General features: G+C 50.5%; 1 protein-coding gene across 3 annotated transcripts in view; it reads left to right on the top strand.

The window, feature by feature from the left end:
* Muc4 (mucin 4, cell surface associated) overlaps positions 1 to 23,515 on the top strand; it is a 61,880-nt gene extending 38,365 nt beyond the window's left edge. For 2 of the 3 annotated variants that reach the window (XM_063270513.1, NM_001419613.1), the window contains exons 3-25: positions 17 to 145; positions 1,619 to 1,758; positions 2,520 to 2,684; positions 3,612 to 3,767; positions 4,479 to 4,609; positions 6,028 to 6,116; positions 7,832 to 8,011; positions 8,180 to 8,296; positions 8,989 to 9,108; positions 9,380 to 9,591; positions 11,475 to 11,559; positions 11,897 to 12,064; positions 12,512 to 12,613; positions 12,963 to 13,196; positions 14,352 to 14,489; positions 17,075 to 17,256; positions 18,218 to 18,377; positions 19,251 to 19,430; positions 20,108 to 20,181; positions 21,174 to 21,244; positions 21,324 to 21,559; positions 21,983 to 22,145; positions 22,959 to 23,515. In XM_063270513.1, the coding sequence (XP_063126583.1) occupies positions 17 to 145; positions 1,619 to 1,758; positions 2,520 to 2,684; positions 3,612 to 3,767; positions 4,479 to 4,609; positions 6,028 to 6,116; positions 7,832 to 8,011; positions 8,180 to 8,296; positions 8,989 to 9,108; positions 9,380 to 9,591; positions 11,475 to 11,559; positions 11,897 to 12,064; positions 12,512 to 12,613; positions 12,963 to 13,196; positions 14,352 to 14,489; positions 17,075 to 17,256; positions 18,218 to 18,377; positions 19,251 to 19,430; positions 20,108 to 20,181; positions 21,174 to 21,244; positions 21,324 to 21,559; positions 21,983 to 22,145; positions 22,959 to 23,154 (3,428 nt within the window). In that variant the 3' untranslated portion in view covers positions 23,155 to 23,515. Of the gene's footprint in view, positions 1 to 16; positions 146 to 1,618; positions 1,759 to 2,519; positions 2,685 to 3,611; positions 3,768 to 4,478; positions 4,610 to 6,027; positions 6,117 to 7,831; positions 8,012 to 8,179; positions 8,297 to 8,988; positions 9,109 to 9,379; positions 9,592 to 11,474; positions 11,560 to 11,896; positions 12,065 to 12,511; positions 12,614 to 12,962; positions 13,197 to 14,351; positions 14,490 to 17,074; positions 17,257 to 18,217; positions 18,378 to 19,250; positions 19,431 to 20,107; positions 20,182 to 21,173; positions 21,245 to 21,323; positions 21,560 to 21,982; positions 22,146 to 22,958 lie in introns of those variants that run through there. The other variant, XM_063270514.1, reaches the window with a different exon arrangement.
* The last annotated feature ends 1,423 nt before the right edge of the window (positions 23,516 to 24,938 follow it).

Raw genomic sequence — 24,938 nt, 5'->3', positions numbered from 1 at the left:
CTCCCTGTATGTCCAGGATTGACCACGAAAACAGACAATGACAGAAGTACAGCACTCTCAGCCACCTCCTTGACCCTTCCGGCTCCCAGCACGTCCACAGCCTCCAGGTCCACAGTGCCTCCAGCCCCTCTTCCACCAGATCAGGGTAAGTGATACCAATGAGATAGGACCCTGGTGTCTTCTACTGAGCTGGACGGCAATACTGTAGCTGTGATTGCTAGACTGCATTTGTCAGTTTAGGTCCTTGTGTGTAGCTGAGGAATCGAGGCTTTTTAATTCATACTCTGTCCCATACAGGTCACAAATAATGCACCCCCTTTCCCTGTGGTTTCCTCTAGACCAGTGGTTCTCAACCTGTGGGTCACGACACTTTGGGGGGGTCAAGCAACCCCTTCACAGGTGTTACCTAAGGTCATCGGAAAACACAGATATTTACATTACAATTCCTAACAATAGCAAAGTTACAGTTATGAAGTAGCAACAAAAAATAATTTTATGAAAAAATATATTTATTAAAAAATCTATTAAAAATATATATCAATTAAAAATACATATATCTGTTAAAAATAATTTTATGGTCGGGGGTCACTAGAGCCTGAGGAGCTGTACTGAAAGGTCACAGTATAGGAAGGTTGAGAACCACTGTCCTAGAGTGGTTCAACCTGTTGAGTCTCACTCTACTCACTTACAGTCTCTGCTCTCTGGGAATAGAGCTTACAGGGAACCACGGGGCAGTCCCCAAACTGGGTGCCAAAGGCTATTTTGTGCATCGCATTGGGCTGGGAGGGAAATATTCAAGGACTGATGAACTGTTCTATAGGTGAAAGATCAGGATATGAGGAATAAACACTCAAAAGCCCCTAAGGGGGATGGAAATAGGGTAAAGGTGAACAGAAGGAGGCTTCCTGGTAAGAACTATGGGAGAGGGAGAGCACCCTAGATAGGTCAATGGTCTGAGCAGCTAGAATAATGCCACGGGAGTGAAATGATGGTCCTTATGTTGGGTGGGGAGCTCCGAAGCATTTGGAATTGCCCAAGAACTATGCAGGCAAATGAATCAGGAAGGATATAATTCTGTATAGCGGTGGCTGGTATGGGTTAAATTTGGGAGTGCCGAACAAGGCATCAGTGAGGAAGCCAATAGACTGTGCTAAGCCAATCAAGACCATGCAGTATAGCGTTAGATCCACTTGGGAAACACTTAAGACAAGGTTTCCCAAACTGGAATCCGAGGACATACAGGGCGGTGTCTTCAAATGTATCTGGAGAAGTACCACTGCAGTAAACAGTAACCAGTCTTTGCCGTTTTGGAGTTCCATCTTTTTACCGTTTAGTAGTTCTGACTTCCCGGTCAGAGGATATCCTATGGCAATATCTTAACAGCAGGACTGTTATGTCAGGATGATCTAATCTGAGGGATGCTGAGGGTTCCAGCTGAAGTAAACAAGATGTGTGTGTATGGAGAGGTAGAATGAAGAGTAAGGCCTACAGGGAAGGTAGGCCTTCTTCTGGAAGAGGGAACAGGTAAGGTGTGAGTTAGGAGAAGCTCTCTCAGGATCCTTCTGAACCTGAAAGGAGGGAAGACCCTCAAAGACTCTGCTGCTCTATTCTGGCCTAGGTATTTCCCTCTTCCCCTACGGGTCAAGCTCTGAAGTTAGAGACAAGCAATTGTTTGCCAGGACTGTGGATTTTACCTCACCAATCTTCAAGATCCAGATTGGCTTTCCCCTCGGCTCCTCCCTGCGGGATTCCTTCTATGTGAGTCTCTCTCTGACTGTAGCCTTGTGTCACGTCTGTGGCCTCTGTTCTCTGGGCCCTGTCTCTCTGCAGAGATGGCCCATGACAGAGTAGATGAAAGAATGGAGGTCACTTTGTTGTACAACACTTTTGTAGCCTTCTTTGGTGTCAGAGTTTCTAGTTGTGGAAAGCCACACCTCCCTGCCCATGTGGACAAAAATATCCTTACCCTAGTGAAAAGGAATCTTGACTGTTCCACAAGATTTTTTCCATGAGGAAGAAGCTAGGCTTGGAAACTTGGTTGGCTCCCACCATTTCTATTTCCCTGGGTTACTTCCTGATTCCCTGGGAATGGCGATCCTGGCTCCTCTTGCCCTCGGGAAGAGAAGTAAGGACACCCAATGAGAGCTCAACACGGTAAAAGGAAACAGGGCATTGACTCCTTTACCCTCATCTGATATGTCACAAGCTTCCAGGTAGGGCAAGGCTCTTTACTAAGAGGGCTTTGCTCTGAGGAAAGCTGGGATGCACCACAGAGGCAGGACACAGTCCACTACCTTAGACTGATTTGGGAATGTCCTTACAGGGATGAGTACCTGTGAGGTTGCTGGGTTCCGAGTTCTCCTGGAAGGCAAAAAGTGCACAAGGAGACCGTTGATACTGACACCTCTAACTCTCTGCACAGATGGGCTCTCAGGGGGAGCAAAGAAAGACAAGGAACTTGCCCTAGACTAGGATAACCCTTTCCTCATCCCTCCCTAACCAAGAACCCTTGTGCTCAGTTTACAGATAACGGTCAGATCATTTTCCCCGAGTCAGACTACGATGTCTTCTCCTACCCCAACCCACCTCAAAGAGGCTTCACAGGAAGGGAGCGTGTGGCCATAGTGGCCCCATTCTGGGGTGATGCTGATTTCTCTAGCTCCAGGGGAACCATATTTTACCAGGTGGGTCATTCAAGGCCTTGGCAGTCAGGAGCTCCCCAGCACCTTCCCTGGAGGGATCAGGGGCACTTCAAGGGCACTGTGTCACAGCCTAGATCTTCGTGGAAAGGGACTGAAGTTTAAATACAAGGTGTAGAGGAAGCCAAGAGAGAATGCCAAGTAGACTCTGGAACACCCTACTTCAACCACGTGAAGACCTGCAGGTGACAGGAATGGAGGCTAAGTCCAGCAGAACCCCGCCCCATCTGCACCAACACTCCTGAATTGAGTTAATAATGCCAGCCTGTGAAAGTGTATAGCAATAGCTGTCATAGCAAGTATGTTTCGTGTGCCTGCCGCTGACAAAGCTCGGCCTCAGTTCCAAAGATGGACATACCTGCACCCGTCCTTAAGGAGTTACATGCTAGACACGGGAATGTAAAACCAGACACATGTGGTCATACCGTGCGAGCTGATTTGAACTAAGAGATGCATCAGCTCAATTCAAGAAGGCTTGAGTTTCTGGATAAGGATCCTCTAGTTCACATGCCCCAAGATTTTCCTTGGTTTTAAAGTCAAAGGGGTTTGTAAAAATTCAGACTTGAGGAAAAGATGTACAGGCAGCCATGGGCATCGAGGTAACTAGCATCCCCAAGCAGGAAGCAGGGACCCCTTGGGGTTCTAAACCTTCCTAATGCTGAGACCCTTTAATATGGCTCCTCATGTTGTAGTGACCCCCAACCATAAAATTATGTCACTGCTATCTCATAACTGTAATTTTGCTACTGTTATAAATCATAATATACATGTCTGATACTTGACCCTCGTGAAAGGGTTGTTTGAACTGCCCCTCCCCCCAAAGGGGGTCACAACCCTCAGGTTGAGAACGGCTGCCTTAGGGGCATTAGAGGGCCCCTCACTTCCTTGCTCTTACCCACCTTCCTGTCCTAGGACTACATCACATTTTACGATGAGCAGCACCAGCTAATTCGGAAGGTGGAGTCTCTGATTAATGAGTTTACAAGTGACTGGAGCTTCAAAGCCAAGTGGACACTGAAGGTCACCTGGGTCAATGTTCCTGCCTATCCAGCCCAGGGGAGCTTTGGGGTAAGTGGACATGGACAGCTCCTGTGACCCTTATGGAAGCCGAACATCCCATCATCCTAGGTGGGAGCTACCTTTCCAGAATACCCTGGCTGGAGAAAAGATTGCTGGTTCTACTATCCCCTGAAAGCATGGTCTACTGAGTGCCCACAGTGGGCCAGGCCTGCCTCTGTCAGACACCTCAGCTGCGTTTACAGGCAAGAATCTCTGGTGACTGACAACTTCATGTGACTCCCACGAGTCAGCTTTCCTCTGCTAATAGTGAAACACCAGTGAGTGGCACTCAAAAAACAGTTCACCGACTCCCTGCCATGCGCAAGTTCTCCATACCACCCAAGTGGAGGGGACACCTGACAAAGCCCTTACACATCCGGAGGGAGAGCTAAGGAGGGTCCCTCTCAGCGCTGCGGTCTTGTGTAACCTCTCAGGTTCCTGCATCTCTCTTACAAGCCTTCTTCTAACTGGGCTGCAACCCACAGCCCTCTATATCCTCTCCCTGAAAACAAGTTACAGGGAAGGAACATAGGGCATGCTAAGAGCTTCCGCACCCAGGGTAAATGTTGCCTGCCCTACACAGCAAGCTTGCCGACACGCCCAGCCTGGGTGGATCAGGAACAGGCGATGTCCCTGGGTCTGCTCAGAGGTGTGGGAACACCAGGGAGGAAACCTCAGACCTCTCATAGACATCTCCGATTGTCTCTCCCCAACTTGCAGACCAATACCTACCAAGCCATCCTCTCCACAGATGGGAGCAGGTCCTACGCCCTGTTTCTCTACCAGAGCGGTGGCATGAGGTGGGATGTGACCCAGGGACTGTACAACCGAGTGCTCATGGGCTTCTCCAGGTAAGACAGGGTCGGCTTGCTGTCAGCACCGGCCTGTGAGAGTCAAGTGTTCCCTGCTTACACTCCCATCCTGTGCTTGAACATGCAGCTCTTCCTGAGGAAGAAGCCCCCATTCATCCTGACTCTGTTCCTATTTCAACACCTGTGTACTGGATTCCTTTAACCTTTGACCTCCTTGGTTTCTCTCCACTGACATTAGTTGACTTCTCAGCAGCCACTTAGTACACCTATTACGTCATATTATTAATTAATTAATTAATTCATTTATTTATGGTTTGTTTGATTTGGTGATCACACGATAGCTGATGACTCTCCTACAAGTAAAACCATTATCCTATAGGTGAGAAAACTCAGGTTCTAGCGGATGACTCATTTGCCCAAAGTCAGAGAGTTTCAAGGTGGCAAAGTGGGCATCAGAACGCAGGCCCCCGAGAGTGGCATTTGTGATTCCCGCAGGTTAGATGGAGAAGTAAGTGAGGAGAAGAACTGTCTGGCTGCAGTATGGGCTCCTGCACACGAAGGGGCCACAGCCTCTGAAAGAACAGCTCCCAGCTGCCTGCTTGTGTGGCAATTGGTTGTGAAGGTCACACACTGGTCTGTGACTGTGTCACAGATGGATTTCTTTTACATTAGGGTGTGTACAGCCTGGCTAGTGTGGCTTTGACTGGCTTTCGATGTGCCATGAATGAGGAAAGCATGTAATTACCCAGGCAGCTAGAGATTTCACACCGACTTCAGTGAGCCCAACAGAGACGTCACGCATGTATTTGTCCTCTAGCCTGGGTGACTGTAGAGAAAAGATCATGCTCCTGCAGTGGCCCTGGGACTGCTGCTGCAGACTTCCTTCCATCCTGGACCCTCAAAACTGTGACAGTGGAGGTGGTAGGCCCTTGAATGTGGTCTCCACTCAGATCTGAGGGATTTACAAATGTCACTGCACTGACGCTTTAAAACGCTCCGACATAGTCAGGGGTCTCTTTCACCCAGATATAAAACCCCCAAAGTCAGACCAGATCACCAAGTTAGTAAGTGCAGAATCAGCCACTGGAAGTGAATGCTGGACCCAGAAACTGACCTTGAAGCACTCCCCGAAGTATGCCCGTAGATTGCTTCAAGGGAAACAAAGGAAAATCTGCCCTCAGCTCTGGGGCTCCCGCACCCTGTGTGTATGGAGTGAACCTGCTCATGTCTCACTCTCACTGGTGAGATGTGGGATGGAGACAAACCTCCCCACCCCACCCATCTTCTCTTCCTTCTCCCCCTTAGTACTGGGACCGTGGCTCAATCTGGCTGCCCACCTCACTGAGCCATGGGCTACCAGCTGCTGACTGGGGGGCTGGCTAGGATGACTGACGTACTAAACGAAGAGCAGCTTTGAATGTGACTCGGAGGCCTGAGAGTCTTTCCTTTGCCCGCAGTGGAGATGGGTATTTTGAAAACAGCCCGCTGATATTCCGGCCAGCAGTGGAGAAGTACCGTCCAGATCGATTCCTGAACTCCAAATTAGGTAAAAGTGCCACCCACCATATACGAGCTGGCTTCAGGCTTCCCTTGCCCTCCACACCCTATGCCATGGCAATCCTAGGCAGATGTAGCCTCTCCATCACCCTGGAGAGCTTCCTGCACAGACTGACTACCTACAAGTGCATCCACAGTTGATCCTGCCTGGACCTTTTCACACCCTCAGCCCCTCTAAATCTCATTCCATAGACGAGCCAAAGCCCGGGTGTCTGTCTGTCTGCCTGCCTGCCTGCCTGCCTGTCTGTCTGTCTGTCTGTCTGTAGGTACTCTGGTCCTGGAGTGAGGACCACAAGGGAGATAGGTGTGAAGTTAGGATAACCCACATAAATGTCCTATTCCAGAGCTGGAGTGAGACCCTTAAGGAAGTCTACCAGGAGGCATTGCAAAAGGCCAGCATCCACTCAGCCAACATTTATTGAGCTCTTACTGTCTGCCAGACAGTAGGTTAACAGACAGAAAAATGAAGAGAAAGAGGGAGAAGGCCAACTACGTTGGCTCTCAACAGTCAGTGTGATAGAGACCCTCGTGACCAGAGGCGAACTGTGGCACTTCCTCTCAGACTCGGTCTAATATATAGACTCCAAAGGGAATATCGCCTTCCAAAATGTGATGGAGAAAAGGGCATGCTAGCATTTGGGAGAGGTCAGTCATGCAGATCGTAAAGGGCGAGTCCCGGTCTATCTGATCTGGGACAAAGACGTTTGACAATGAGACACGTAAGTTGGGTCAAATGACAGGTGGGTGCCACCCTGTGGAAGAGGGTCTCTCTCTGTTAGACACATCAGCTTGGGTATCTCACAGAGTGTGTGTGTGTGTGTGTGTGTGTGTGTGTGTGTGTGTGTGTGTGTGCAGCATTATAAACAATGTTACTCTTCTGAAAACAGTTGCTTCATTAATGTGAATATAGGGGTTGAAAATCTCACACAGTAGATCATATTTTGTCCCGGACTGTAGGGAGTCTTTAGAGTCCGCTCCTCTCCCTAAAGTTGTGTGTACAGTATGAAACTTCCAAGGAATTGGAGGTTTACAATCCTGCTGAAGATTTTTCTGGCTAGTTCTCCCTTCCCAAGATGGTGTCTGGGTCCAAAAGAGGCTTCCCAGACTCACAGGATAGAGCAAGGCCCCACCAGCCTGTCATTTTCTCTGCGTCTTCCAGCTAGTTTCTGGGTCTGGACCTCTCTGTCCCCATTGCTTTGGCCACTGAAAGGGAAGGGGAGGGCGCATCATGAAATGGAGCGTCTGGGGCCTGACTGGGGGCTGTGTGTCTCTAGGGGAGGAACTGTAGTGGTTTGAGAATTAGAAGGCACGGCAGAGTGAGAACCAGCTAGCAAGAGAGAGAAAGCAAGAACAACAGTGAGAGCGAGAGAGCGAGAGAGCGAGAGAGCGAGAGCGAGAGCGAGAGCGAGAGAGAGAGAGAGAGAGAGAGAGGAGGGAAAGTAGGTTGGTCAAGTAACGCCTCCCTGCCTGGCACTTGTCTCAGAGTTTTGCCCTAAGGTCTGAGATATGAAGCGTTTGGAACTTGTTCAAGGTGGTTTGGAGATAATCATTGCCAGTGTGAAGTGGGCCCCTTCCTAGGAAGAGCTATCCAGAGAGGCAGGAGGACATGGATGGAGGATGCAGTCATGAGCTTGCGTTGAGCCTAACTGAAGCCGAGCTCGCAGCCCGTGTCCTGTCATAAGCACTGCTTTCCTTGTTTCTCAGGCATCCGGGGACTGCAGGTCTACAGGCTACACAGGGAGGTGTGGCCCAACTACAGGCTCAAGTGTCTGCAGTGGTTGGAAAGTCAGCCTCAGCAGCCCAGCTGGGGCTGGAACAAGATTTCCTGCCCTTGCTCCTGGCAGCAGGGACGATGGGACTTTCGGTTCTGGCTCATCAACACAGGTGACACCTCCTCCCGGTCCTTCACAAACGCGCTCTGCTCTGCTCATGCCTGTCCTGCCCTTTCCCGGGCGCCCTGAGCACCCCCCACCCCACCCCCACACACAGAGCCCCTGCCCATCTGACCTGCCTCAAGCTCCCGGCCTGAGGATGTCTGCTCTCTCCTTGCAGGTCTGTGGGGCAGGCAGCTATGCAGCTTCTCCTCCGGGCGAGGGGGCGTGTGCTGTAGCTATGGCACCTGGGGTGAGTTTCGAGAAGGCTGGAGAATGCACAGTCCTTGGCAGTTTGGTAAGTATCTTCCTGGAGATCCCAACCCCTGTCTGCCCTGAAGCCTGCGGCTCTTCTCAGACAAGCTATGGGGACCTTCTGGATGAAGCCTGTTGGCTCCAGTGCTTCCTAGCGACTTCCTCTCTGGTCCCAAACCCCCGATTGTGGGAAATTCAGAAGCAGCCTTCCTCCTCGTATTCTCTCAGATTAGGGCAGAATGTGTCTTCTATCTTCATTTGGCCTTGTGCTCTCAGCCCGGAGTGGGGAATTTTTCTAGGCCAAGGAAGAGAGCCTACTTTGATGCTATCCTCTGGGTCCCATGCGTTGGGGGAAAACTTAGAATCATCCCACCATAGAGACCTTCCAAGGGAGCTAGGGCACGCAGAGGTGAATAGGGGAGGGGAGCTTGCCTCTGCCCACCCTGGGGCCTGCTCTAGTCTCTCACACCATCATCTCTGTTCTCTCTCCTGCCGGCTCTCTGAGGGCTTGTACCATGTGCCCTGCTGTGTAATAACCCCAACATTCATTCAACGAGGACATACAGTGCCATTTGATTATAGGTCACTGGCAGCCATTGGGCTTGGGAGAGTATGTACTGTGCCGTGCCTGACTCCAAGGGCACTATTCTTGCTGCTAATATCACCATACTCTTCCAAACGTGCCAGTGGCTTCCCCGGGGCTCCTTCCTCCTGACGAACTGTTCTTCTCCACAGATGAGGAGCAGGAGGCACAGAACTGGTGCTGCCGCTGGAACGACAAGCCCTCTTTCTGCGTCCAGTACCAGCTCAGGCGGCCCCGAGTTAGTTGTGCTGGGTACAGGCCCCCCCGGCCCGGTGAGCATCATGGTTGAGGTGGATTAGCAAGGGATCGACTTCCTAGGGCAGATGATGTTCATGGGTCTTGTGTGAAGCTAAGTAAACAGAGGGACTTTGGATCTAGCTTTTGCAAAGGACTGAGGGTTGAGGCCAGGGACTACGAGTGATGAGGACTTTGGAGTAGATTCTGGAGTCCACCAAACTTGAGTCCCCCAAGGTGGAATCCCTACCAGCTGGGAGTCTGAGGCCACGGCCCTAACTGGCGAATGTGTAACCTCCTTCCTTTTAGCTTGGACATTTGGTGATCCCCACATCACCACTTTGGATAACGCCAAATACACCTTCAACGGGCTAGGGGACTTCCTGCTGGTTCAGGCCCAGGACAGAAATTCTTCCTTCCTGCTGGAGGGCCGCACTGCCCAGACTGATTCTGCCAATGCCACGAACTTCATTGCCTTTGCGGCCCAATACAACACCAGCAGCCTGAAGTCTCCCATCACAGTAAGTGAGGGGAGTCCAGGGTATCCTTGCATTCCCTTCCCCGGAACCCCTCAGGGGCCATCAGCTGGACACTGGAAGAGGAAGAGTATAAACAAATGAGGAGAGATTCATTGTCTACTTTTCTCACTTCTGTGTCCAATTACATGACAGGGAATAGTTGCTCTAAAATTATAATAAAAAAATGCTGTCTTTTATCCCGCACTAGGTCCAGCATCATAGTGCCCCAAGACATCTGTTAGATGTCTTCATCTCAGTCAGTAAAGCATCTCACCCACTTTGCTCTATCCCACATCACACTGCCGATGGCTTCTCTCCAAGCCTGGCAACAATCTCTCTATCCGCCTAGTTCCCAAGGCAGGTTGCCACCATGCCAGGCATACACATCCCAATTCCGTGGCAGACCAGTGTCTCCAGTCACCACAAACTTTTTTTTCTTTTTTTCAGAGCTGGGGACCGAACCCAGGGCCTTGCGCTTGCTAGACAAGTGCTCTACCACTGAGCTAAATCCCCAACCCCACCACAAACTTTCTTGAATTCAATTAAATCACCACATGAAAGAACACACAACACAATAACCTCTGATCCAATTGATAAGATATAATTGTCCACCTTAGACATGCAAAGCCCTGTACACATCCATCCCTTAAGAACATTCATAACAACCTGTAAATGTGCAGAGAGGAATCTTAACGTCCGCCTCCATGTTCTCGCGGCTGCTTCTCCTCTCGCTCCTTCCTTGCTCCAGTCTCCTCCTCCTCTCCAAAACTTTTCTCCCGCCCATCCTTCCTTCTTGTCCAATGACAGGCCTTGTTCTATCTTGCACCTGCCTTCCCCTCCATAATGACATCATCCTACAGGGAACCACTTAAGGAAAAGAAGGGCGTTCTGGACAATTTTCTGTCACTTAGAAGTAGGAGTCATCTGAGAGGAGGAAACCTCAATTAAGAAAATGCCTCCATAAGGTTGGGCTGTAGTCAAACCTGTAGGGCATTTTCTTAATTAGTGATTGATGGGAGAGGGCCCAGCCCACTGTGAGTAGTACCATCCCTGGCCTAGTGGTTCTATAAGAAAGCAAGCCATGAGGAGCAAGCCAGTAAGCAGCACCCTCCATGGCCTCTGCATCAGCTCCTGACTCCAGGTTCCTGCCCTGTGTGAGTTCCTGTCCTGACTTCCTTCAGATGAACAGTGATGTGGAAGCATAAGTCAAATTAACCCTTCCCTCCCCACGTTGCTCCAGTCCTGGTGTCTCCTCACAGCAATCGTAATTAGGACAAAGGGTTCTTTTGGTTCACAGTTCATGAGTGAAGTCAGTGCATCACGGCACCGGGAGTATGTGGGGAGGCTGGTGACATACTGTGTCTGCAGTCACAGTGAGATGAGTCCTGGCACCCAGCTCTCTTCTTTTTTATTTGGTCTGGGTCCCCGTGCACGCAACGATACTGCTCACATTTGGAGTAGATCTGCCCTTCTCAGTTAAATATCTCCGGAAAGACTCATGTAGACACAACCAGGGATGTGTTTCCATGGCAATCCTACATCCTGGAACAAAGGGGCACATCGACAGTGGAGTGAGCAGAGTAAAACCTAGAAGTGACAGGATTACGATACGCGTTGTCTATTAATGTTTGGCATTGACACAACTGCTGGGCTGCCAGCGAGCTTCCAATGTCACTGTTTGCTCATAACACAGTGGGAACAAGGGTATTATCTGCTCCCCCAGGCTTCCCTTGATAGCCTTGTTCCCACTGAGCTCTCCACACACAGTAAGGATATGTCTGCATATCTGGCCCAGATTTTAGCCTTGCATTGCTCTCTAGAGCCTCATTTTCAGGCCTTGGTTTTGCCTGTTGGTTGGGCTTAGTCCTCCTCCTATTCTTTTCCAGGTTCAGTGGTTTCTTGAGCCCAATGACACAATCCGAGTTGTACACAATAACCAAACGGTGGCCTTTAACACCAGCGACACTGAAGGTAGGCTTGGTAATGTCAGCAAGTGTCCCACTCTACTTCCTCAGGCCCCTGGGAGTGGTGTGCTCAGAGGAAGTGGGTAGAGGCTACAACACCCAGAAGAATGGAATGTTTGCCCTTAAACTGCTCCACTGGAAGATCTTCAGCCAGCCTGGGCATAGAGTGTTCTTTGTTTCCTACCCGAGAAGGGAGAAGGGGCTGGAGGTTGGTCTGGATGGTGTGAGACCTTTAATTCAGGCATGGTCAGGATACCCCAGTGTCCTCTGTGCCATGAGTTGTCACCGCTGCCGAGTCCAAGGGACATGCTGGCTACGGCATCACTTGTTGTCCTATCTTCCAGACTTGCCCGTATTCAATGCCACTGGTGTCCTACTGATCCAAAATGGCTCCCAAGTCTCAGCCAACTTTGATGGGACAGTGACCATCTCTGTGATTGCTCTCTCCAACATCCTTCACGCCTCCTCCAGCCTGTCAGAGGAGTACCGCAACCACACAAAGGGCCTTCTGGGTAAGAAGCAGAGGTCAGACCGTACCAGGACAGTCATCCCTCCCATGGGCCTTGGACTTCTCTACCCTGCCCAGTTCCTCCTCAGCCCCCTAAGGGCACAGAGAGGGGCTGCTTCACACACTGTTTAGGCTAATTTCCTGTTTGCCACTTTTTTTTTTAAGAGACCTTGAAGGAGATGCTGTGGGGAAGGTGGAGGCTCAGTTGTCCGCTTCCTCCCCTCCCCGTCTCTATGTTTTCTGTTTTTAGTCTCCTTCCTTCCTTCCTCCCACCTTCCCTCTATATTCTTCTTGGCTTTCTTCTCCCCTTTTAAAGCACGATGGCAGGGTGTGAGTGCCTGGTCCTCTCCTACCTCCTGGGACCCCAGACCTGGGACAGATGCAGCTGCCCTTTTGAATGCTCCTTGGAGAAGGGAAGCTGTGGTGGTGAACCCTCTGCTCTGTCCCACAGGAGTCTGGAATGACAATCCAGAAGATGACTTCAGAATGCCCAATGGCTCCACCATCCCCTCCAACAGCTCCGAGGAGACTCTTTTCCACTATGGAATGACATGTGAGTCTGGGGGTCCTCAGGCCACTGGGGCGGGTCAGTGAGGGAGCTGCTGTGTTGTCATCCTTGTGCTTGTGGGGGATCTTATGCATCCTTCATAAGGTCTGAAGATTTTGCCATTGTCCTATGTCTGTCCCCTGCTTCTACCCTGCATGTCTCTTCCAGGAAGGGAGGAGAGGAGTGGGTGGTCTTCGCTCACTGAAGTAGGAATTTCCAGACGCTGAAGCCATCCTGTCCCTTCCAGCTCCCGTGCCACCCCCTTACACACAGAACCATATACAGAGGGTCAGGGGTGGGCACCACTGAGGTATGACTGGAGTCTCGTACCACCCTTGTACTTCCCGTGTTACAGGGCAAATCAACGGGACAGGCCTCCTTGGGGTGAGGACAGACCCTCTGCCTTCTGAGTTTACTCCCATCTTCTTGTCCCAACTGTGGAACAAGAGCGGCGCCGGTGAAGACTTGATCTCTGGGTGCAACGAGGACGCACAGTGCAAGTTTGACATCCTGGCCACAGGAAACAGAGACATCGGACAAAGCACCAACTCAATCCTTAGAACATTCCGGCACGTGAATGGCACGCTCAGTAAGTGACTTGAGGAAAGTCAGAGGGACCTTTCCAGAGATGGGGAGCAGACAAGGACCCCCGTTTCATGACATTCCTTCAAGCTCTACATTTTCATTCTCTTAATGGACCAAACCCTCCCAGCTCACTCAGGCCCTCTGAGGGACAACAGCCTTCTCTTCACTGCCCTGTCTGTGCACTGTCTCCTTCGCCACTCAGAACTCCTTCCCTGACACCCCTTCTCCTCCCTCTCCCTCCACCCCACTGTCTTCTTTGGGCTCACTAGTAACTTGGCCTGCAAGGCTCTCTCCACAGACAGTCAAAGGTATGTTCTCTCAACTTTTGACACTGCTTTCTTAAGCCCCTCTGGTCTGCCGTGTCTTAAATTTCACACTTCAGTCACACTCCCTTTCCTGAATTTTTTTCTTTTAGCATTTATAACTACTAAGAACATTTTATAATTTATAATTCCCTTAGGCCTCTTTTTCGGTCACTTGTTCATTGCTAGAGAGATTAGTGCCATCTGTGTATCACATGCTCGATAAATCTATTGATGAAACGTATTCATATGCCATGGGATAGAAAAACAGGCTTCCGGGATACAGAGTGTTGAGAGAGTTTGACCTCTCTTTCTGGAAAGGTGGAATGTCTATCTACACATCACCCTTGTGGGTTTCAGCTCTTATCAGGGGTAAAACTGACTATCTGTTCTCAAGGCCCAGCATGGCATTCTGTTCAGGAGACTAGGGGCTGGAGAGATGGCTCAGCTGTTAAGAGCACTGGCCTCTCTTCTGGAGGACCTGGGTTCAGTTCCCAGCACCCACATGGCAGCTCACAACCATCTGTAACTCCAGTTGCAGAGGATCCAACACCCTCACGCCGACACACATGCATACAAGCCAAACGTTGATGCACACACAATAAAAATACAATTCCAATTTTAAAAGACTATATTTAAGAAAAAGAAAAGACAGGGAGCCTAAAGGTTAGACAGTGGGCAGTGCAAACTCAATACACTCTACACAGCTTGCAGAGCACGGAGGAAGACTGAGTCCTGCTCCCAGAGGCTGGCCGAGGCTTGGCAATGACTTGGAGGAAGAGTCATGGGGAAAGAGAGCAGAAAGGGAAGACTGGAGAGAGCTGCGTGCATAACTAGTCTCCGTGTTTCTGTTTCAGACCAGTACCCACCCCCTATCCACTACAGCAGCAAGATTCAAGCCTACAAGGGGCGAACAGTGGCCATTGAGATCACCAGCAACTCTAAGGATGTCGTATTCAGCCTCTCCAACAAGTGCAGTGGCTTTGAGCTCTTTGGTATGAATCTTTGGCCAATGGGATGGGAGGAGTCACCTTGAGCTTTCTTGTGTCTCTTCACTCTGTACAGCACCCTGATGTTTTGTTTTGTTTTGTTTTTCATTTGAGTATCCAGGACCAACAGACATTTTTCTTTCTTTCTCCTCCTCTCCTCGTTTTCTCTCTTCTTCTTCTCCCTTCCTCCTCCCTCTATCTGGGACAGGGTATTCCTACAATAGCCCAAGCGGGCCTGAAACTTCCTATGTAACCCAGGCAACAAACAAACTTAAGGTTCTCCCACCTCAGCTTCAGAACAGGTGTGATGGTGGGTTTTCAACCAACCTCGAATTACCTGAAAAGGGGGTGGGGGGTGTCTCAAGTGAAGAATTATCTAGATCAGGCTGGTCTGCAGGCGTGTTTGTTGCAGGAGTGAGGGGTGTCTTGATTGTCAGTTATGGTGATGCATGAACGTGGGTGGCACTGATTCGTGGGCGGAGCTCTGAACTGTTTAAGAATGAAGAAACGGGAAGAGCTGAAGACGCAAAGTGAGCAGCAGGCAGCATGGGCGATCTGTTCTCTGCTCTTGATCGGATGTGACGACTAGCCAATGTCCCCTCTGTGGTGGGCTTACAAGCGTTTTAACTTCAATTATGTGCCTCTGTACATATGTGTGTACAGGTGCTAGAGGTTGGGTGCCCCTGAGCTGGAGTTAGGCAGTGTGAGTCACCTGAGGAGGGTGCCGGGAACCGAACTCCTGTGGTCTGAATGAGCAGCACATACTCTTAACCGCTGAGCTATGTCTCCAGCCCCTGAGAAACAGCATTTCCCAAGATTGGTACTCACAGCCGGTCATAGCAACTCAAGCCTGTAATCCTCTGGGAGAGAGGCTGAGGAAGGAGCTTGCCATGAGACCAAGTCCAGTCTGCGACACCCTGTCTCAAGAAAAAAACAGTAATGCCTATAGTGCAAATGGGTGGCCCTCCCCAAGCGAGTAGCAGTACGGAGTTTAGATAAATTTAAATAGGTCAACTGGCTCTGGATACACACAGGTAATGCAAAGGTCGTTTTGCCTCTATTTAATAACACACATTTTTTTGAGACAAGGTCTCATTAGCTAGCTTTGGCTGCCCTGGAATTCACTATGTAGAACAGGCTAGACTTGAACCGTCAGAAATCTGCCTGCCTGCCTCTGCCTCTTGGGATTGAAGGCATGCGCCATCTTGCACAGCTGTGTGCCTCATTTTAACCATCATGGAGCATTTACCAAACTATCAGAATAATCAAATATGACCATTAAAAAAGACTAGTTCAACCTGGTGGCAGTACACGCCTTTACTCCCAGAACTCAGGAGACAGAGGCACTCAGATCTCTGAGTTCAAGGCCAGCCTGGCTTACAGAGCGAGTTCCAGGACAGCCAGGGCTACACCTGTCTCCTGGAAAACAAGAAGAAGAAGAAGAAGGAGGAGGAGGAGTAGGAGGAGGAGGAGGAGCAACAGCAACAATAGTTTTTAGGGTTGGTGAGATGGCTTAGCAGGCAAAAGCACTTGCCACCAAATCTGACCTCTGTCTCATCCCTGGGACCTGTATGGTAGAAGGGAAGAATCAAGTCTTGCAGGCTTTCCTCTGAGCGCCACATGAATACTGTGGCATGCATACATGCCTCCTACCCCCACACAGGATAAATAGATGTAATAAGACTCATGTGTTTATAGCATTATCACATCTATTAAAAGAATAACACACCGTGAAATGAGACCAAAAACTACAAATAAAACTACAATTAACACTGGGGCTGTCCTTACGGCAGTCAGTCACACTTGTCTGGCTTTCTGTCTCCCTGTCTGATTTTCTGGACTGGGACTAACACAGCACATCTTCCCCTCTTAGTAACGGCATCTGAGAACCCGGACTGGCAGCTGTGACTTGGGTTAAAGGGCCAAAGTTGGAAGGGATGGTGACTTTCTTTGCTAAACCAAAGTCATCAGGGAACTTCCTCTGGGCCCTGACCACCAAACTGTCTCCTTTTGCTTTTCTGGTGTGGAGGGGTCATTAAACCTTGGCACGCAGTGGCAGGCATTACAAGGCTTTCTGCCACCCTGGCCATCCTGGAAGGTGACGGCCTGAAGTTAACTCCTGTCCACCCCTACTCTGTTTCTTCCAAGCTGTTCTTTAATCTCTGTAGTCTGATGTCTAGTGAGGTACCCTAGGCCTGGAAAGTCAGGGGAGGGCATGCTGGGAAGGCAGAAGAGATTCTGGAGGTGAAGCCATTCCACCCTGCAGCTTGGGGATGCGTTGAGAGGACCGTACTTGGTCTTCAGCATCCTAGTACAGCCACAGGCAGGGATGCATTTAGGGGCCTCTTCGTTAGGGGATGGGTAGCCTTCCCTTGTGTGTATGTCTACACACACCCATCACGTTCAGCAGGTGCTGCCTCCCTCCTGCTTGGAGCATGACTGCCATCGCCCTGGGGTTCCCAGCTCTGCTCTAAAGGATGCCTGTGGGTATGGGAAGACCACCTCAGTAGTCCGGGTGTTAGATGCCAGGATGCACTGACCACAGAGCAGAGAGCTCCCCCAGACACTGAGGTCTCCTTTTCTCTGGATAGAAAACGGGAGTTTGCAGTGGACACCAACATCCCCAGAAGCATGTACCCTGGAGATTCTAGCAAGGGATGTCAAGACTAACTTGTCATCGGTACTCCAGCCTGAGACGGTGGCTTGCTTCTGTAGTAAGGAGGAACAGTGTTTGTACAACGAGACCAGCAAAGAGGGCAACTCTTCCACTGAGGTGAGTAGTGGGAGCTGGGGGCTCTGTGTGTGTGTGTGTGTGTGTGTGTGTGTGTGTGTGTGTGTCCTCTCCTGGGCAAGGTGTATGTAGGGAAGAGGGTGGAGCTGTGGTGGGGGAGTAGTGCAGGCGCCGTCTTGAGCTACAAACATGTATGTGAAGTGGAACCTTCATCATTGCTTAGAGCTCAAAAGAGTTTTGTGTCTCACCTCCCACCTGGTCAGGCTTAAAATGTTCACTTCAGCCTTTCCCATGGTTCCCTGCGGTAGCCCTGAGGTGTAGGACAGGAAGTTTTACCGTGCTTCTGGATAGAGGTCTGTAGCCACCAGCTAGCTGCCCTGACTCCCTCCAGACCAGGGGGACCTGAGCCCACTATGCTCACACACAGAAGCCCTTATAGAGCAATATGGAGAGTAGCTCACCTCTCTTTGGGGTTGGGAAGAGAGGGGTGGGATGCTGCCTTGTGTCCCCAGCTGTTTGCTGTCTGTGGAAGTGTACCTTCTTCAGTTTGGAGAAAATCCTCTCTGTCCACATTTGTGGTGAAGCTTCATGACCCAAGTCCACAGATTTTGCCTTATTTATGCTTTGTGGTTTTGCTTGGGATTGTTGTTGTTGCTGCTGTTGTTGTTTTGTTTTGTTGTCCTCTCTGTTTCTTTCTTTCTTTTTCTTTCTTTCTTTTTTTTTTTTTTTTGGTTCTTTTTTTCGGAGCTGGGGACCGAACCCAGGGCCTTGCGCTTCCTAGGTAAGCGCTCTACCACTGAGCTAAATCCCCAGCCCCTCTGTTTCTTCCCCATCTTACTCTGCCATGGATTCCAGGGAAGGAGGTGTGCTCGGAGGGAGGCAAAGCTGAGAGCCTGCTACAGGGCCAGGGAGGGGATTGTATAGCTTCGGGAAGGGACTCACAGCAAAACTCAGGGGAGATGTCCCTTAGCTTGGGGACACCAGCAGCCCTGCTGTTATTCAGGTGACCAGCTGCAAGTGCGATGGGAACTCCTTCGGCCGCTTGTGTGAACACTCTAAGGACCTCTGCACTGAGCCATGCTTCCCTAATGTGGACTGCATTCCTGGGAAGGGCTGTCAGGCCTGCCCTCCAAACATGACTGGAGATGGGCGTCATTGTGTAGGTAAGCTTGGGACCAGGCCCTGGCAAGAGGAGGTTCAGGTGATTTGTCAAGGGTCTGTGACAGCCAAAGACAAACTGGTGTCTCTGTCTTTAACAACCTGTCTTCAAATACCTCACGATCAGGAACTGTGATGGGGGAGGACTTAGAAAGGGGTGGGATATGGTATGGGGATGCAGGAGAGGATGCAGAAGCTGAGGCTGGGGCTGGACCAGACCCTGCTGGAGACAACATGGGGAAAGACTGATGGATAAGGTTAATGAGCCAGAGGCAAGCTAGGCTCTCAGGTACGTGGGCATCTTCAGAGACACAGGGGCTCTGCCTTTCACAAGTCAGGGCATTTAGAGGTGTTGCTATGGGGACCCTGGGACAGAGGAACCTCAGTTTTCCTTTGGCTTCTTTCCTGTGCGTCTGCTCCTCTTTCTCTGAGCCACTGTAGTCACCATGACAGAGATGACAGTGCAACCTTTCCAGTCCTCTAAGACAGCCAGGGGACTACCATCTTCTGGGCAGAGTCCAGAGTGAGTGGAACCAGAAGACGGATGTGAGGGGAGAAGGGAAGGAAGCAGACTGCGGTCCTTCTCACACCATCTTCTGGGTCCCTCTCTGACAAGGATGCTCTGGTGAACATGCCATGCCCTGTGCAGAGGAGAAAAAACACTTATCTGCAGACAGAAAGGTTGCATTACAGAGAAACGCGTGGAGAAGATGTGGGGAAGATAGTTTGGGGTTCAGAGTGGCCCGCAAGCACAATACAGAATAGGCGAGCATGGGGGAGAAACCAAACAAGATATCCTAGGGCTAGACTCCGACAGGCTGTTCACTCCCATAGGCTGCCTCGTCACAGTGTGGCTGATTCTCCGACTCCCTTTCCAGCTGTGGAGATCTCTGAATTCTGCCAGAACCATTCCTGTCCTGTGAATTACTGCTATAACCATGGCCATTGCGACATCTCTGGGCCTCCAGACTGCCAGCCCACTTGCACCTGCGCCCCTGCCTTCACTGGTAACCGCTGCTTCCTGGCCGGGAACAATTTCACTCCCATCATCTATAAAGGTATGGCTGACTGCTCCTGCTGTGCCAGCCCCTCTCGTCTCTCATGCCTGGGAATGATGGGTACATTAGTGTATGAGGCCTGAGTTCCTCAAAGGCACAGATCAGAACTGAGGTTTCCTCCATGTGGTGAGTTTGGGGCTGGAGGACATGGTGAGGGCCGCTGTCCCCTCTGCAGAGGACAGACCAAGGCAGAAGAAGCCTCAGGAATGTAGAGAGAACCTCCTGTGCGATGTGTGGAAGCATCGCCTGTCAATACAATGCTGTTGGCCTGCTAGCTTAGGCAGGAAATAGGGAGGTGAAAGTTCTGGTGCAGAGAGGGGATTTCTGGGATAGTCAGTGGAGAGAGATTTGCTCCAAACTCTTAGGAAGAGGATTGCGTGAAATTGAGGAGAGGAAACCAACCTTGCGGCGAAACTTAGAACAGAGTAAGTCATGGGCATCGGGAATGTGCCAAAGCTTCCGGCCTAAGAATTTATTCACAATAATTCAGTCTCAGGGTTGTTATTTCAGGGAACAAAGAAGCCGGGTGGAGAAGCTCACGGTTACACAGAAGGCCTGGCCAGCACAGAAGCAGTGGGGGAATTGGCTTTCAGTGACCTTGCTGTGGTAGACGGAGCTATCTCTCTGAGTGGACACGGGGGAAATGTCGGCTAAGTCTGGGTCTCCTTTATCTCCAGAGCTTCCCTTGAGGACCATCACGCTCTCTCTCAGGGAGGACGAAAACGCCTCTAACGCTGACGTCAATGCCTCGGTCAGTGCTGGGCTCCTGGTGGGAAGCGGATCTTGAAAGGGTCCCACAGGGACTGTGCTGTAGTTTGCACATCCTTCAGCAACCTTAATTTCCCAAAGGGGCAGCCTCTTGCCCAGGGGAGGTTCAAGGTTCTGAGATGTCAGGAAGCTTCAGGGTTAGAGAGTACAGAATGTGTTAGAATAACCAGCCCGCCCTGAGAAGAATCTCAGGTGGTATGTCACTCCAGTCTGTCCCTCTGGGTACCCCCTCATGATTCACGCTCTCTGGCTGCTCCATGGCAGAAGTCACCTCCTCCCTGATTTCCCAGAGGGAACCAGGACTCCATTGATACCATGTCCCTGTCTATACCTCCACTAAGCAAAGTAGCCAGGTTGGTGAATGGCGGAAACTCTAGACTCCTATACACAGGGACTCAGAACGCTGCCCTGCCTCTCTCTAGAGCAGAAGCAGTAATTAGACAAGCTATTTATAGCAGCTTTGGGTGTAAAAGTGAACGGCACTAAGTAGTACCCGCCTAGGCTGTGTCGAGATTTAAATGATAATGTGTGGAAAGCCCTTGGCACTGAAACACAACAGACATTCAAAGTGATCGTTACTATTAATACCCTGACTGCCAGAGACGTCAAATCCCAGCTAGTCAGGTCTGGTGACATCCATCTGCTGCCCTTGGCCAAAGGTTCTTTGAATTTAACAGGTGATATTCTTGGCACTTGGCCATCTCTAGGGCTTAGCTGAACGGTCTGTGTTTGGTACATATGAGGGGAGAGGATGGGCAAAGGTGTTCCTCTTAGAGGTTTCCCTGGCAATGCTACGGCAGAGGGGACAGGACGCTACATTCTTCACCTGCTGAGCATTTGTTAAGCCGGGACCCAGGCCAGCCTCTGAGGGGGGGAATGAAGAGAACTGCCTGGGTCCCACATTCAAAGTTGGGCGAGGTCTCTCTAATCCTCATTATGCCTTTCTCCTCCCATCCCCCATCCCCCCCATTGTAGGTGGCAAACGTACTAGAGAACTTGGACATGCGGGCTTTTCTCTCCAACAGCTTAGTGGAGCTGATACGAACGTAAGTGAAGTTGTCCCGCCATGTCTCCCCTCTCCCTCTCTCCTGCTCCTCAAACTCCCACTGTATCCCTCCCGTACAGCTCTCCCGGAGCACAGTCCTTGGGCAAGCCCATTCATCACTGGAAGGTCGTCTCCCACTTCAAGTACCGTCCCAGGGGACCCCTCATCCACTATCTGAACAACCAACTGATAAGCGCCGTGATGGAGGCCTTCCTCCTCCAGGCTCGGCAGGAGAGGCGGAAGAGGAGTGGAGAAGCCAGGAAGAACGTCCGCTTCTTCCCCATCTCGAGGGCAGACGTCCAGGACGGGATGGCCCGTGAGTCACTCTATCTGAGGGAAAATACAGGGATTCGTTGGAGAAGAGGAGAAAAGTAAATAGAGGGTTGTCACAGACCTGCAAGCCATGTCAGCCCTTGGTAGAAGAGAGTGAGTGAGTTGGAGAGTCTGGGATTGGGCTCGGTTCTGGCTAACTTCTGAGTATGGGCTCATCACTGCTGGCCTTTTCAGACCCTGAAAACAGCCATCCTCTTGGTAAGCGTGTACAGTAATTTACCTGTTGAGCACTCCGACCCCCATTACACAACGTTAATAAGATCAACCACGGAGAACTGAACACCTACAGAGACAGGACTCTGTACACCTAACCAGATGCTTCTCAGGATAAACCCATGACTGCCTGACCGGAAAGGTATGACCGTGTCTCTGTGGTCTGCTTACTCCGTGTTTCTCTTGCCTGCAGTGAACCTAAGTATGCTGGACGAGTACTTCACGTGCGATGGCTACAAAGGCTACCACTTGGTCTACAGCCCCCAGGATGGCGTCACCTGTGTGTCCCCATGTAGTGAGGGCTACTGTCACAATGGAGGCCAATGCAAGCACCTGCCAGATGGGCCCCAGTGCAGGTGGGTAGGGGCCTGGGGCAGGACAGCATAGTACTGGGGAACTCAAGTTTGACAAGACACCACAGTAGGCCCAGGAAGACAATGGTCCCTCCCAAGACATGACATTGGGATGACTCCTCAGTGGCTGGAGGAACAAGAAACAGAAAAAGGGGGCAGTGGGAGAAAGCGTGTGGCACTCCTGTGCATGGAGGAGAGAGATGTGTGTTGCTTCTGAAACCCAAGCTCATCGCAAAAGCTCACTCCAACCGTTCTGGACTTGGGGAAACTGCACTGTAGAGAGGGGAGGGTCCAGTGGGCACCCAGGAAGTAAAATGCCAGGTGCTAGAACCTCCTAAGAATGTTTGCCCCCCACCCTGACCTTGTGGAAAAGAACAAAGTGTCTTGGCTGGTCCCAGTCCTGCCCAGGGGTACTCAGTCTGGGGACACCCCTGAGGCTGGTTCCATAGGCCTCCTCCATGCATTACCAAACTGCGTCTTCCCCAGGAGAGAACTCTAAGTCTGCAGGGACACAGGGGCTTGTCTTCCATTGTCCTCTGTTTACTCTTGTCCCACTCTTAGTGCAGGACTGGTTAAAGGAGGTGGGCTAAGTCAAGGGTGGAGCGCATCCTTTGAGAGATAAGGGGATGGGTTTGTGGCTGTGCAGGCACACGTGCCTTAGTCTGCCATCCCTCTGAGCCATACCATTTTGACCTCACTTCAAAATGGCCTCAGGGCTGGCTGGATCCCCTACCCTACCTGTCCTGCATAATGACTCCTGGTCCCCAGGAGGGGAAGGCCTCCTCATTGACCACAACTTGTTCTCTCTGTCCCCAGCTGCGCAACCTTCAGCATCTACACATCCTGGGGCGAACGCTGTGAGCATCTAAGCGTGAAACTTGGGGCATTCTTCGGGATCCTCTTTGGAGCCCTGGGTGCCCTCTTGCTACTGGCCATCTTAGCATGTGTGGTCTTTCACTTCTGCGGCTGCTCCATGAACAAGTTCTCCTACCCTCTGGACTCAGAACTGTGAGGCCTCGTCCCAGATGGGCAGCTGCACCTAGAATACCTCAGGACCCGCCCACCGGTCTGCCCCTGCTCTAGGGAGACTGGAAAGGGCCGACTGCATGAAGATGATTTGAGATTCTTCAAGCATGAATAAAGGGAGTGAAACCAGACTCTACCATTTTAGTAGGCCATGGGTATAGGAAAAGGCCAGATGACCAAATGTAGAGATGGATGGATTCCTATACAGCACATGGGAAAGGATATTGCCTATGTACACACACACACACACACACACCAGAGTTAATGGATGACTGGCTTTATATTCACCAAAATGTTTTTACTTATAAAACCAGCATACTTCTCATTAAAATCTATTTAAATATAAAGTATCTTTTTATGTCTTCAAACAATGGATTCCATTCCAGTTTTCTTATGGAGTCTGAAGGGTTAGCATGTTTTTCTACTTTTCATAAACACAGTTGTAGCAGTTGTATATTAGGCTGGGGGTGGAAAAGCCAGATGGTGGGGCACAGCCCTACCACAGCTCCCGGTTGCCTGTGCTGGCTGCATCAGTGGCTACAATGCTGGCTTGGTCCTCGCTTCCTCCTGTCTCATCCAGTCCTACACTTCAGCCAATGCTCTGGGACACTTGTTTTGGCGAGCCTTGGTCCCGGTTGCAGCCATGTTGGAGAGGTTAACCTTCAAAAGGCAGGGCCTACTACAAGGCGATTAGATTATGGAAATCACATTCGTGAAGACTGAGATCTTTCCCAAAGGACCCTAGTTCCCAGGGAGTGTGTTTTTATTATGAGGGTAGCCTGTGCCCTTGGCCTCTTTTGCAGATAGCAGGCAGTTCTCTTTTCTGTTTCTCTGCCATTTGACCTAGCCAAAGAGACTTCACTTAGAGGCCAAAGAGATGAAGCCATTCAACCTTGGGCTTCCAATTTCCAAACTTGTGAACTGTATCAGTAAGTACCTCGCCTGTTCAGGCCAGGTGTAGCCACGATGCCTGGAACGGAATTCGGGAAGCAGAGGCCCAGCCAGAATGGCAAGATCCAGACCAGAGGGGCTTTAGCAAGATCAGGTCTCCCGAAGGAGCTCTGTTTGCTAACCCACACAAAGCACCTAACGTATTACACAGCTCGGACTGTGCTCTTTTCAAATACAGATCATTCTCGAATAAAGAAGGGAAGTCGTCAGATTTAGCAAATAAGAAACTAAGGATGCCTAGTTAAAACTAAGCTCCTGGCAAGCCACCAGCACAATTGTTTTGTTTGTTTGTTTGTTTTAATTGTTCATCTGGAGTTGCAATACACATGATATTCTGTATCTTGTCTAGTAGCCCTGGCCACGATTGTTGCGGCAAGGAGAGCCCAGAATAGGCCACTGACAGGGAAAGGAAGGTGTCCCAGGGACAGCCCACTCTGACTGGCAGAGAACTACCTTTGTGTTTTTGGTTCTTTTTTTTTTTTTTTTTTTTCGTTTTTGGTTCTTTTTTTCGGAGCTGGGGACCGAACCCAGGGCCTTGCGCTTCCTAGGCAAGCGCTCTACCACTGAGCTAAATCCCCAGCCCCGAGAACTACCTTTGTGAATGGCGTACTAGATTAAGGACACTTTCGCATCTTCACGAGTTTACTTCCGGCTCTTAAAATTTGGATTCTGTCACTTTGGCACCTGGAGTAAAAAGGGGCGAGTCCTTCTTCAGGGTGCCAGCTTCTCTGAGAAAGGGAAGCAGACGTTCACCAGTCCCAGGTGGTTACAAGCAGCAGAGACACCCTGAGGGGCGGCTGAGGGACAAAGGGAACTAAC

The sequence above is a fragment of the Rattus norvegicus genome, chromosome 11 (assembly GCF_036323735.1).
Source record: "Rattus norvegicus strain BN/NHsdMcwi chromosome 11, GRCr8, whole genome shotgun sequence".
Lineage (NCBI taxonomy): Eukaryota > Metazoa > Chordata > Mammalia > Rodentia > Muridae > Rattus > Rattus norvegicus.
Note: the sequence above shows the minus strand (reverse complement) of the source record. Positions and strands in the feature narration are given on the sequence as shown.